The 11,362-nt window shown below is 51.8% G+C and overlaps 1 protein-coding gene across 1 annotated transcript; it reads left to right on the forward strand.

Annotated features, from left to right (window-relative positions):
• Positions 1-638: 638 nt before the first annotated feature.
• On the forward strand, positions 639-10,835 carry lic (dual specificity mitogen-activated protein kinase kinase lic; the record flags this gene model as incomplete). Its single annotated transcript, XM_037218339.1, is given in 8 exon segments — positions 639-813; positions 4,689-4,779; positions 5,205-5,370; positions 6,192-6,308; positions 8,425-8,544; positions 9,221-9,381; positions 9,734-9,843; positions 10,712-10,835. Coding segments are annotated over 7 exon segments (869 nt in total), but the record flags the coding sequence as incomplete, so codon positions are not given.
• Between the last annotated feature and the right edge of the window lie 527 nt (positions 10,836-11,362).

An 11,362-nucleotide genomic window follows, 5' to 3' on the forward strand; every position in this document is an offset into this window, starting at 1 on the left:
AAAAAGGCATTCGGTTAATTGACCATTCGGTCATCCTCTATTCCGTAAATCACCATTCACCTAAATCCCGTCTCTGGGAAATTTATATTGACTTATTAACATGGCAGCTTATCTGTTTTCGGCAAATTAATATTTAGCCTTATCTGCACTTCGGCAATTGGCGCGTCGGTTAAAGGACATGCTGTCAATATGTTTTTAGCAATTAAGGCGTTTACCTTTTTAACATGACACGACAGACATGTTAGACATGGCAAGCAAAAGCCATTCGGTTTTTTCATATTCGATGAAACAACATTTGTAATGGACTTTGTCCTGGAACCATCAACGAGACATGTACCCGTGGAAATAAATGTATCGTTAAATCGGCCAACAACTTTACCCATATTCTTGCCGCTATTTCTCGATGTTGCATAAATTAACCAAAAAAATGATATCTTGAGTCTGCAGCTGTGCCTTGTTTCAGCATTTTTCATGCTTAGAAATTGGAGAAAGATGAGTCATCAACTTACCGTTAGTGGTGATTTAAGTAGTCAACCGGAATTCAGTATTTAGCTACCGTGTCCAATCATACAGAGCAGTGACATTTGCAACGCAGTCGTGCGTCGCTCATGCCTCAGTAATTCCGTTCTGCCCGCGACCGCTGCGCGTTTTGTTTGTTGTGGAATGTGTGTGGGTGGGTGGATACGAAAACCTGCAGGCGGCCGCTATTTCTGGCTCGCTAAATTGATCCTGGCAAGGAGCTCATAGCTGTATCAAGTGCTGTGGTTACTGCCATACTACTTACCGAGGATTCGGCGGGTTTTATAGCCTCTGGTAATTACACATGCTTTTTACGTTATCGTTTAGATTATGCTGCTTCAGGGGAGCCGCATTTATGATAGCGATCTAAATCAGCAGCCTTGTACCATTCGTACTGGTATCTGGTGTATGCATTCCCTGAAATGTCCATTGTATGCTCTGAAATCATCTGTTGTGTGATTGTGTCAGGTATTTATTGGTGTTCACAGGTTATTTTTCAGGCTGCATTTGCAAACTAGGCACACATACCTACTGATGAAGTCCCAGTTTTCCCAGTGAGGGCTCATATCTTTTAAGATGATTGTGAGATGACAAGGTATTATGTGGCCTGGCCTTCAACTTTGGGAACAATTATGCATGAGGTCCATGTTGGTGACAAAATGAAGCTTAAATGGTGGGTGACTAACTACATTTGTAGAACAGCTCCCATTATTTTTCTATAGAATATAGTTACATAGACAATGCAAATATTTAGCAACTTCTGTTGAAAGTTTTTTAAAGTGGCCTGGTCACATTAATTTATCATGCCTCGCCTCACAGTGGTTGAGAATTATAAGGCCAATGGCTCATGGATCTTGCTCCCTTCAAGCTCTGATTCATGTGCTGTTCAACCTGATTAAGGGATGCCACACATAAGATAGCCCTCATACTTCACCTCAAAAGCAGTATTATTATGATCACTATTTCAGTGTAAGCATCATCACCATGCCAATGTGATAACAAGCAGCTGGCTGACATGTTCCACATATGAGGCATTGGTATGTTTGGGAGCTTCAACAGCTAGTAGCTGCTTGTATATATCTGATTGCTAGTATAATGATAATATGGGTAATGGAGGCTCATTGTGACATGTGATCTAAAATGCATAAGCAGGCAGATGCAGGCAAACTTCTAAAGAGGCAGACAGAGAAAGTATTGCAATTTGTTTGGGCCCAGATCTAGGAACCAAGATAGCTTGGGAAGTAGTAGTCCTGATGTGTGGCAAGTATGGCATGTGTGGGCATTCTAGTCAAGCTGCAGTGTGAAGTCTAGTGGCTTTTCACTGCACCAGAGTCTAGCCTTTTTTGATGATCAGAGGCTTCTCAGCCAACCTTGTGTGAATAAACCCTGTCAGTAGTGTCTTGGGTCTAGTCTCATCGCTTCTTACCTCAATGCAGTATTGGATCTTGTTTCTAAGTCCTGCATTGGCATGCAAAAACCTTGCATTGATACCCAAGTGTATATATGGAAACATCTTACTTTGCTAGCTACTGAAGGGTACCAAATTTAAGATGCTGATATAACTAGATATCATGTCAGGAGATATCAGATATTTTAAGGGATTGTGAGAACTGAGGCTGTCACACAGCCCTGTGGTGCTTCCTGCTTCCCTGTGAGCTGATGTGTCAATTTGGTACTTTTTGTTACTTGTCTTTCAATTGATATTTGATGACACAATTTTCTTGATTTCACCTTATGAAAGCTAGGATTCAAAGGATTTGACAGACTCTTGAGTATCCTGGAAGTTGCAGCTGAATGGTACATATACCTAAATGGGAGTATTTTTGAATCATGCAAGTACAATTTTTTGTATCAAACTTTCAAGAGCAGTATCTGACATCAGGCTGGAACAGTGTGGCCTAGAGGGACCCCTGTGACTGATTCCTGCACTCATGCTTCATGACTATGTCCAAATGAGAAGTGTAACTCTAGGTGCCATTCTCTAGCATATAATGCCAAAATGGTGTGAAAGCTCTTCTAATTTGAGTCGGTGTTGCTGACCGCTTTCTCACATTAGCAACCAAGAGCACACTTAACCTGATGTCTGTCTCATCATGTTGGCGGGCTGATGTCGGCCTTACCTGCGTGGCCAGTACCTTTGGTTGTATTTTATATCCCTTGTATTGATTCTGCCACCTGTACATGCTTCATACATACTGCATGACTGATATACAAATGAAGAAGTGATTCTTCAATAAGCATATTATTTATTTTACATTAGTCTGATTTCTCAGTCACCACTTCATTAAATGCTTAGTGGGATAGGACAGCACATTCATGAAACCACATCAGCACGAACAAGACAGCATTAAATGAAACCAATCAACAGCACCAGAGAAGCAGCTCAACCCACATGCCCTCACTTAAATGTGGATGTCATTTTTCTCTAACATTTAAATGTATGTATATATATATATATATATATATATATATATATATATATATATATATATATATATATATACATACAGAACATTTTTCAGCAATGAAACAGGTTGTAAATTCTTGTGAAACAGGTATCATGGAAAATGACATAAGAATATGGATTATTGTTGTTGAAGGGTTGACATAAAAGTGTCAGCTAGTGGAAAAAGAGGGAGTGGGAAATTTTCATGATAAAAAATCAGCCAAGCTCTGTCTAAGCATGCAGCACATTTACTCAGGCTGGGGAGATATCATCATCAGGAGGTGCTGGTATCAGTGGGCTTGAGGTGCCTCACCATCTGAGTTTGTGGAAGCTTGTACATTAGTGGTTAGGGACACCGCTTTCCTTATGCTTTGCTATGCACCGCCTTGGCCTCTGGAAACAGGGTGCTTCTTTGGCTTAGTTTGGCTTTGGAATAAAGCCCTGTTGGCCATTATAAGTTACCTTTTCAGGGCAGTGGGCTGGAGGGGAGTGGATAATGGTGGGATCAAGCCACACACATGAGGAGGGGGTCCATCCGCCAAGACATGCTTGCGCAAGGGCCCTTACACAGGGTTTGTGCTCAGTGCTCAGACAGGGGCCCCAGCCAGGGCCTGGTGCATGGAGCCTGCCCCAGCTAAATGTGGTTTCATGAGCATGCAGAAAAAGGGAGAATGATGAAGAAAGAATGGATGAACAGAGGTGCCTTAATTGGCAGAAAGAGCACCATATTGTCAGGTGTGGAGAAGGGGATTGAGGTGGGCAGGCCCATGTCCCCAGGGTCCACCACTAAGTAGGCCAGTTATGTGATGCACCTACCTATCATGCACCTACCTATCATATTACTGTGATGCACCTACCTACCATGCAGCCAAGTATAGCTAAGATGCTTCTGGTCTTGTTTAGAACAGCCAGTACTGTTCATGTTAATACAGTAATTCTTCATTTGCCCATTGTGTATCTAATTATTCAGTGTAGATGTGGAGTTAGTGGAGGCAGTAGAGAACCACAGCAGCTACTGTCTTTCACACCAAAAATTAGGAAGGACACTTGAATGGGGCTAGGCACATTGTACTAAACACTAGTGAAATAATACAAAATGTGGTGGGTGCAAAGTGACAATTGAAGTCAGTGCACCCTTAACCCCAATAAACAATAGAAACTAGTTGCTGTGTGTCACAGCACATAAAAGGTTGGCCAGTAGCCCAATAACCCCATGGAGTTAGTTGCTGTGCATCACAGCACATAAAAGGTTGGCCAGTAGCCCAATAACCCCATGGAGTTAGTTGCTGTGCATCACAGCACATAAAAGGTTGGCCAGTAGCCCAATAACCCCATGGAGTTAGTTGTTTGCACCAGCTGTTTGCAACACAAGATGGCAATGAGTGATGTCAGCTATCTTTTGGCATGGAATTATTTGCCATGATTTTGCTTTCTGTGGTGTATTCTATTCTTAAAGTGGCTTTTTGGCTTCCATTACAAGGTTGAGGAATGGTATGCATGGTTCCCATTTGCCACCTATTAACTAGATCATTTAACTACATAAGTATATATATATATATACATATATATATATATATATATATATATATATATATATATATATATATATGCATATGTATGTATGTAAGTATGTATGAATGTGTGCCTGTCTCTCCATGTCTGTGTCTGTGTGTGCATATCTCTCTGCGGAAGTGATATGACGTTTATTGTTGATATGTTTCAGTTTCAACACAGGATATCGAGATGAATAGCAAGAAGAGACGTCCTCCAGGCCTGAAAATATCCATGTCTGAATCTCCCAGCCCATCAGACATGTGAGTGAGAGTGTCAGTTATCCCATTAGTGTTCATGTGGTCCTTGTATCTTGAAGTTCTTTTAAAAGCTGTCATTCACTGGCTGTTCTTATTTGCAACATAATGAGCTCGATTTCAGGTTAAGACATATCAGTGGAAGGCACCTTGAGATTGCATCAAACTGTTCTGTTTTTGATGTGTCCACGCCTATCGTCGCACATGTAGTGCTTACTAGGCACGTTCCCCGGACCCGTTCAGAGCAGGATATTCTCCTCCTTCACACGACGACAGCTTTCCATTCCGGACCAGTGAAGCCTGGCGCCACGCACGAACTCCCTGTATGGGTGGAAAGGGGGTGGGGGGAGGTAAGCCGGCCGAGCGGGGATGAGCGCCGCCGGATCGTACCGCCGCCGCCGTCGGTCAGCGCCGTCTTCGCGTGACCGCAGGGCACCGCCGCGCAACCTGGACGTGCGCACCACGCTGCGCATCGGCACCGACACGCTGGAGGTGCAGGCGGCCGACCTCGACCTGCTGGAGAACCTGGGCCGCGGCGCATACGGCACCGTCGACCGCATGCGGCACCGGCCCACCAGCACCGTCATGGCCGTCAAGGTCAGTAGCCGTCCATAACCATGTCAGCGTCGTGACCGTCAAGGTCATTAGCTGTCCATAAGCCGGTCACCGTGACGATATGTGAGGTCATAAGATGTCTTATCCGGATGCTCATCGCCCGTTGCTGGCAATCATCCGATTGCAGTTTTATGCGAGACATTCGATGCCAAGCTCCGACTAAATCCGTATGTTGTTTTTGTCGGAGATGTTGGGCGACCTCGCGTGCGCCGAAGGTGCGGATATTACCCATCCGATGAGCTTTAACTTAAATAGACGTTAGAGGTGGCTCTGTAGTCTCCGTCTACACTTGTGGACCGAGAAGAGATTAAGAGTAAGTAAATTGACGTAAGACCATGGCAGCGTCACGCAATGCAGGTGCTAAGCAGACGGCTTGGTACCCCATCTTGGGCTGCCTGTGGTTTAAATGACGCATGCCATCGGGTGTAGGTCATTGGCAGCCCCGACGGTTTAATTATTACGCCTTCTTTTTGGCCGCCCGAGCTCATTACCGTGCATGAGTTAGTGCTGTGGTTGTGAGTAACCCTGCGTGAGTTGTCACGAGCACTGTGGTCGCGAGTTGCCCTGCGTGAGTTGTCACGAACACTGTGGTCGCGAGTTACCGTGCGTGAGTTGTCGCGAGCGCTGTGGTCGCGAGTTCATATGTTAGAGACTCGCTATCCGCCGTTTTTCGACTTCCAACTGCGATCGCCGTGAAGCACGGCGAGCTGATGGCTGAGCAGCTCCGGGTCTCGTCCCCGCCTGTCCCAGTGTGCCCTCCCTCAGCCCACTGCGCGACGTCACACCCCCTCCCCCCTCGGCAGCGGATCCCGGCGACGCTCAACTCGGACGAGACGAAGCGCACGCTAATGGACCTGGACATCTCGATGCGCACACTCGACTGCGACTACACGGTGCAGTTCTACGGCGCGCTGTTCCAGGTCAGTGGACGGGCGGGTCAGGCTCGCCGGCGGTCCGGCCGGCGGCGGTCTGCCAGTCGCCGCCGCGCCGGCGCTGACGGCGGCTGGTGGAGAGCGCCCTGTGCGGCGCGTCGCCACGCCGCAGGTGTTGACGATCGGCGCTGGCGCTGCGTATACATTTGTGGAGATTTGAGTGGGATGGGACGACACTCGAGCAGTTAGGTGTCCTTCGTCGCATCTTAGGTTACCGATTATTGGAGGAAATCGGAATGGTGCGTCGCTGTTTTGCTGCCGTTATAAAAATACCGTTATACTGCTTTGACTTTGAATGTCATGTGGACGAAATGCCAACCCCACCAGGGTATCGTCAACATGGTAGGGCCCGCAAAGTGCGGATAAAAAGAGCTCGAATGCAGTGCCTGTTTAGTCTGCAACACTTGGCGACCGCACAATCTGCTGTGGCTGCTGCGGGCTTCAGCCGTGGCGAACTAGAGGCACCACATTTGGGTTCTTTGCCCGCGCTTTGCGGGCCAGCACTTCTAAATGCGGCACCTCCAGTCCGCGGCAGCCAGCTGGCCGCAGAATCTGCAGAGGATTCTGCAGCCAGCCTGCATGGTGTGAACGAGATTTAATTTCGATACAGCCATGCTGTTGCTGATATTCACCACACGGAACGCTGCACAGATGAGAGCTGAGTTTTCTGACCGTGTACAAGTTTGAACGCTCAGCATTGCAGCAGAACACGTTATGAAGTGCCAAAGGCTGCATTTATTTGGGATGGGAAAGTCGTAAACGTTTTGTTTCCGATTGAATGAGATGAACGTCACCATTTAAACCGCAGTGTGATTGGCTGCCTTCCAACGCCTTCAGGCTGTCAATGGCCTGTGTTCACTGGCCATGCGATCTTGGACATTACCGGTCGAAGACAATGCGACGTGTAGAATGTCCTGAACAAAATATCTGAGCTTTTTGGAAGCTTATGGTGCAAGCTTTTGTTGAAGTTGACGTGTCTGCACGAATCCGCACCTTCCAAGGGGCCCTCGTTATGTGACAGTTTAAGAATGTAAGGCTGTTATTGTAGAGCTGTCGCTTGATTGGGCTTAAACTTCGATAAACACACTAGGTTAGCCCTGTTTTCACAACATGTGTTATCAAAAATCTGCGAAGCAAGGGGAGTTACTATTTAAAAGAAGAGTGAACAGTCGTGCTCGCCGCCGGCCGATGGGGCCGGTCTGCAGACGTCTGATGCTGGGACCGCTGCTGGCTCGCTCGGCTGCACCTGCCGGCTCTGGCCAGGCCCTTGAACCCCAGGCCCGGCTGGACGCGTCCGACGGCGAGAGAGGGCGGTCAAAACTCGCGGCGGCTGTAATTACAACGTAGATTTTGACGAGGGCGAGCCCATCCGGAGGGCTGAAAGGCGCGGAATCGAACAGTCTTGGCGCGGGATGGTATGAAGACATTCTCCTCCCGTGTCGGCCACCTCGGATGAGAGTTTGGAAGGGGGGAAAAAAAGAAGCTGTGCAGATTCGGGCCGCCGTGCGCACGGGGGTCCAGGCTAGGGAAAGTTCAGGGCTGGCTACGCCTCTCCCGGCTGGGAGATTTGCCAAAAACGAGATCATCTGGCGCGAAAGGCAGTGCGGTGCTGCCAATCCGCTACGCGCCGTGATTGGCTAGAAACGAGATCATCTGGCGCGAAAGACAGTGCGGTGCTGCCAATCCGCTACGTGCCGTGATTGGCTAGAAACGAGATCATCTGGCGTGGAAGACAGCGCGGTGCTGCCAGATCCGCTACGCGCTGTCGTGGATTGTGTTGCAGGATCGGTCCCGCAGACGGGCTGGCGTGGTCGTCAAAAACGTACGCGATTTCCGGACACGTGGTGTTCGTCTCTTGTTTGGGATACGTTTGAGGTGCGGCTAGGCGAGCGTTTTATTTGAAGCGATGGACGGACGTCGGTCATCAGCTTACCGACCAGTGCATCCGGTACAAACGAGCCCCGTGTCTGTGACAGGGTTGGTGGCCGACCTTGCTGTTGTGGTGGCCTCACCGCCCGTAGCGGTACGTTGGCCGGTGTCCGGCGTTGCCGCGTCTCGGCCGTCCGTGGGTGTCACTAGCCCGCTACGTTCCGCTGGCTTCCAGGAGGGCGACGTCTGGATCTGCATGGAGGTGATGGACCAGAGCCTGGACAAGTTCTACCAGAAGGTGTTCGGCCGCGGCGAGACCATCCCGGAGCCGATCCTGGCTCGGATCGCCTACTCGGTGAGTACAGCGTGTCCCTGCTCGGTGAGACTGCCAGCCGGAGAGGAGCCGGGCTTCGCATGGTGTGTCCCTGCTTGGTGAGACTGTCAGCCGGGCTCCGTACGGTGTGTCTTTCTCGGTGAGGCTGTCAATCGGGGAGGAGTCGGACTCCGTTCGACATGTCCCTGCTCGATGAGACTGCTAGCCGGAGTGGAGGCGGGCTTCGTACAGACTATGTGGCATACCTTACCTCTCAGCTTCGACGTTTAGTGCTCGTATGCTTTCGGCCGCGCGTGGCCTCATTCGTCCATTGGAGTGCCAGGGAGGCAAGTATTATTTCATGATGTCAGACCTCTGTCTGCTTCGCCGTCTGCGCCTCCACCATGCCTGCTTCGCTGTTAATGCGCTATGCTTTGACCCCGGGCCCTCACATCCTGACCTGCGAGCCCGCATTGTCTCGCCCGAGTAGCATAGCTGCTGGGTATATTGCCATTTGTCTCAATGTTCATCGGTCGATCCTGGAAAGGGGAGGAACTACAGCTAGCAGACACCAAGGCAATAGCATGAAGCAGCATCGGTCTCCTTGGCAGCCCAACGGCTGCGCTTTGCCACACTGTCTCGCCCGCACACGCTCTGTGGATGGGCACACCATCTGACGGTGTGCGCTGACACCGCTATTCGCCGTCTCGGTCGCCAGGTGGTGTCAGCGCTGCACTACCTTCACACCAAGCTGAAGGTCATTCACCGAGACGTAAAGCCGTCCAACACGCTTTGCGACCGGCACGGTCGCGTCAAGCTCTGCGACTTCGGAATCTCCGGCTACTTGGTCGACTCGGTGGCCAAGACGATCGATGCCGGGTGGGTGCTGCTGCCGGGCGGGATAACACGTGGAGTCACGATTTTTGTTGGTCCGTCGACCTGGTCGAGCGGGCTCTGTTGCTACTGCGGTGGAGTCGGATTCCGTATGCTGGAGGGGCCCACTGCTGCACGTAGTGCACGGACGCTGCGGGTTCCAGGTCCATAATTAGCTGTTACGGTTTCCCCACCGAGATCGTGGTGTTAAAGAGTGACGCTAGTGATCATGTCCATCCCGTTCGTCGGTATTCAGGTGTCCGACTGTGCCCGCTCTAACAGCACCCCTCCGTCCCGTTCGTCAGTAGTCAGATGTCCGACCGTGCCCGCTCTAACGGCGCCCCTCCGCCGGCCACAGGTGCAAGCCGTACATGGCGCCGGAGCGAATAAACCCGACGGGCGACAAGAGCTACGACATCCGCTCGGACGTCTGGAGCCTGGGCATCTCCATGATCGAGATCGGCACCGGTGGGTGGGCCGCCGCCGCCCGCTCAGGCCGCGCCGGCGGGCCGCAGCGGCGTGACGTGTGCTGCGCGACGACGCATATGCCATGGCGCAGCGCGGTGGGGCGCCGGCGATGGCGTACGACACGGCCGGCGTCGCACGACACAGCGCCGCGCGACACGATGCGTGTGGTGTGGGGTAGTTTGGTGACTGGCACTTGCGGTGAATGTCTGAAATGGCTCAGCACGGGTGGTGTTTGGTCTGTCTGCTGATGCTAGGTATACAAGCTGACTAAGTGGTGGGTATTCGCAAGTATGTTCGGGCTAAGGTGTCTGACTTCAGCAATGGCAGAAAATAGCTTCAGCCGCTGTCATTTGGCACTTGGGCCATTACTCTACTATGCCCCCATTGGCTGTGCCGTGTGCCCTGCGCGCGGTGTGAAGAGCAGGACGCTGGGCTCGTGTAGCTCCCCCCCCCCCTCCCGCGTGCCGCAAGGTCGAGTGGGTCACGCCGGCGTTTGGTGCCAATGAGATAACCGCGACCAGTCAAGCCGCCGGCTTTTATGTGCTCCCTGGTCCTGCCGCGAGGCACGCTCCCGCCGTCTCTCGCCGCTCCCCCCCCCCCCCCCCGCTGTGAATAACTCACGGTTTCCGTATCATACCATTACAATGTGGGTGCAGGTGGGGCCCTTGGTCCCACTGCTGTTGAAGCCAATAGCGTTGATGGTCCGAGATCATCGTCCTTGCCTTAGCGACGACTGCAGACACGACTGCGGCACCTGACACTGGGAGATTCCCCCCTCACTGAGCCGCGGCTGCTGGCCACTGGCCACTGGCTGCGCGGCCGGCTTCGGTCTGCTGACGGACCCCTCCCCCTCCCCCCTCCCCCGCAGGTCAGTTCCCGTACCGGATCTGGGGCACGCCGTTCGAACAGCTGAAGCAGGTGGTGACCGATCCGGCGCCGCGCCTGCCCAGACAGGGCTTCTCGCGACACTTCGAGGAGTTCGTGGCGCTCTGGTGAGGCTGCGGCGCGACACAGCACAGCAGCACAGCCCTACACGAGATGACATGGCACGGCACACGAGACGGCGCGGCACGACATGAGAGGGCACGACACGAGACGGCATGACACGAGACGACACGACACGACACGAGCCGGCACGGCACCAGACGGCACGACACGAGACGGTACGACACGAGGCGGCACGAGACGGCACGACACGAGACGGCACGACACGAGATGGCACGGCACGCCCTGTCAAGACCTACCCAGTGTTCCACTGTCACACCGTGACCCCCGAAAATGGAGGACCTGTGCTTTCCACGGTGTCAGCTGCCAGCTGTCGGCGCGCGCAGCGGTGTGCAATGCTAGTAGCGCCATCGTAGTGTTGTAGTGTAGTGGTTCCAAGACCTTGCGATGGGTGGCGGCCCGCCGGTCGGGGATGCCTCGCTCCTGGTAAGTCTGCTTCCTGTGACTGTGTGGCGCTGAGGCTGGCGGTGGCGCCCGCACCGGCGGCTGGGGCGTCAAGGCCTAGCTGACGTGC

Source organism: Pollicipes pollicipes, unplaced genomic scaffold (assembly GCF_011947565.3).
Source record: "Pollicipes pollicipes isolate AB1234 unplaced genomic scaffold, Ppol_2.1 Scaffold_4219;HRSCAF=4965_pilon_pilon_pilon, whole genome shotgun sequence".
In the NCBI taxonomy this organism is placed as follows: domain Eukaryota; kingdom Metazoa; phylum Arthropoda; class Thecostraca; order Pollicipedomorpha; family Pollicipedidae; genus Pollicipes; species Pollicipes pollicipes.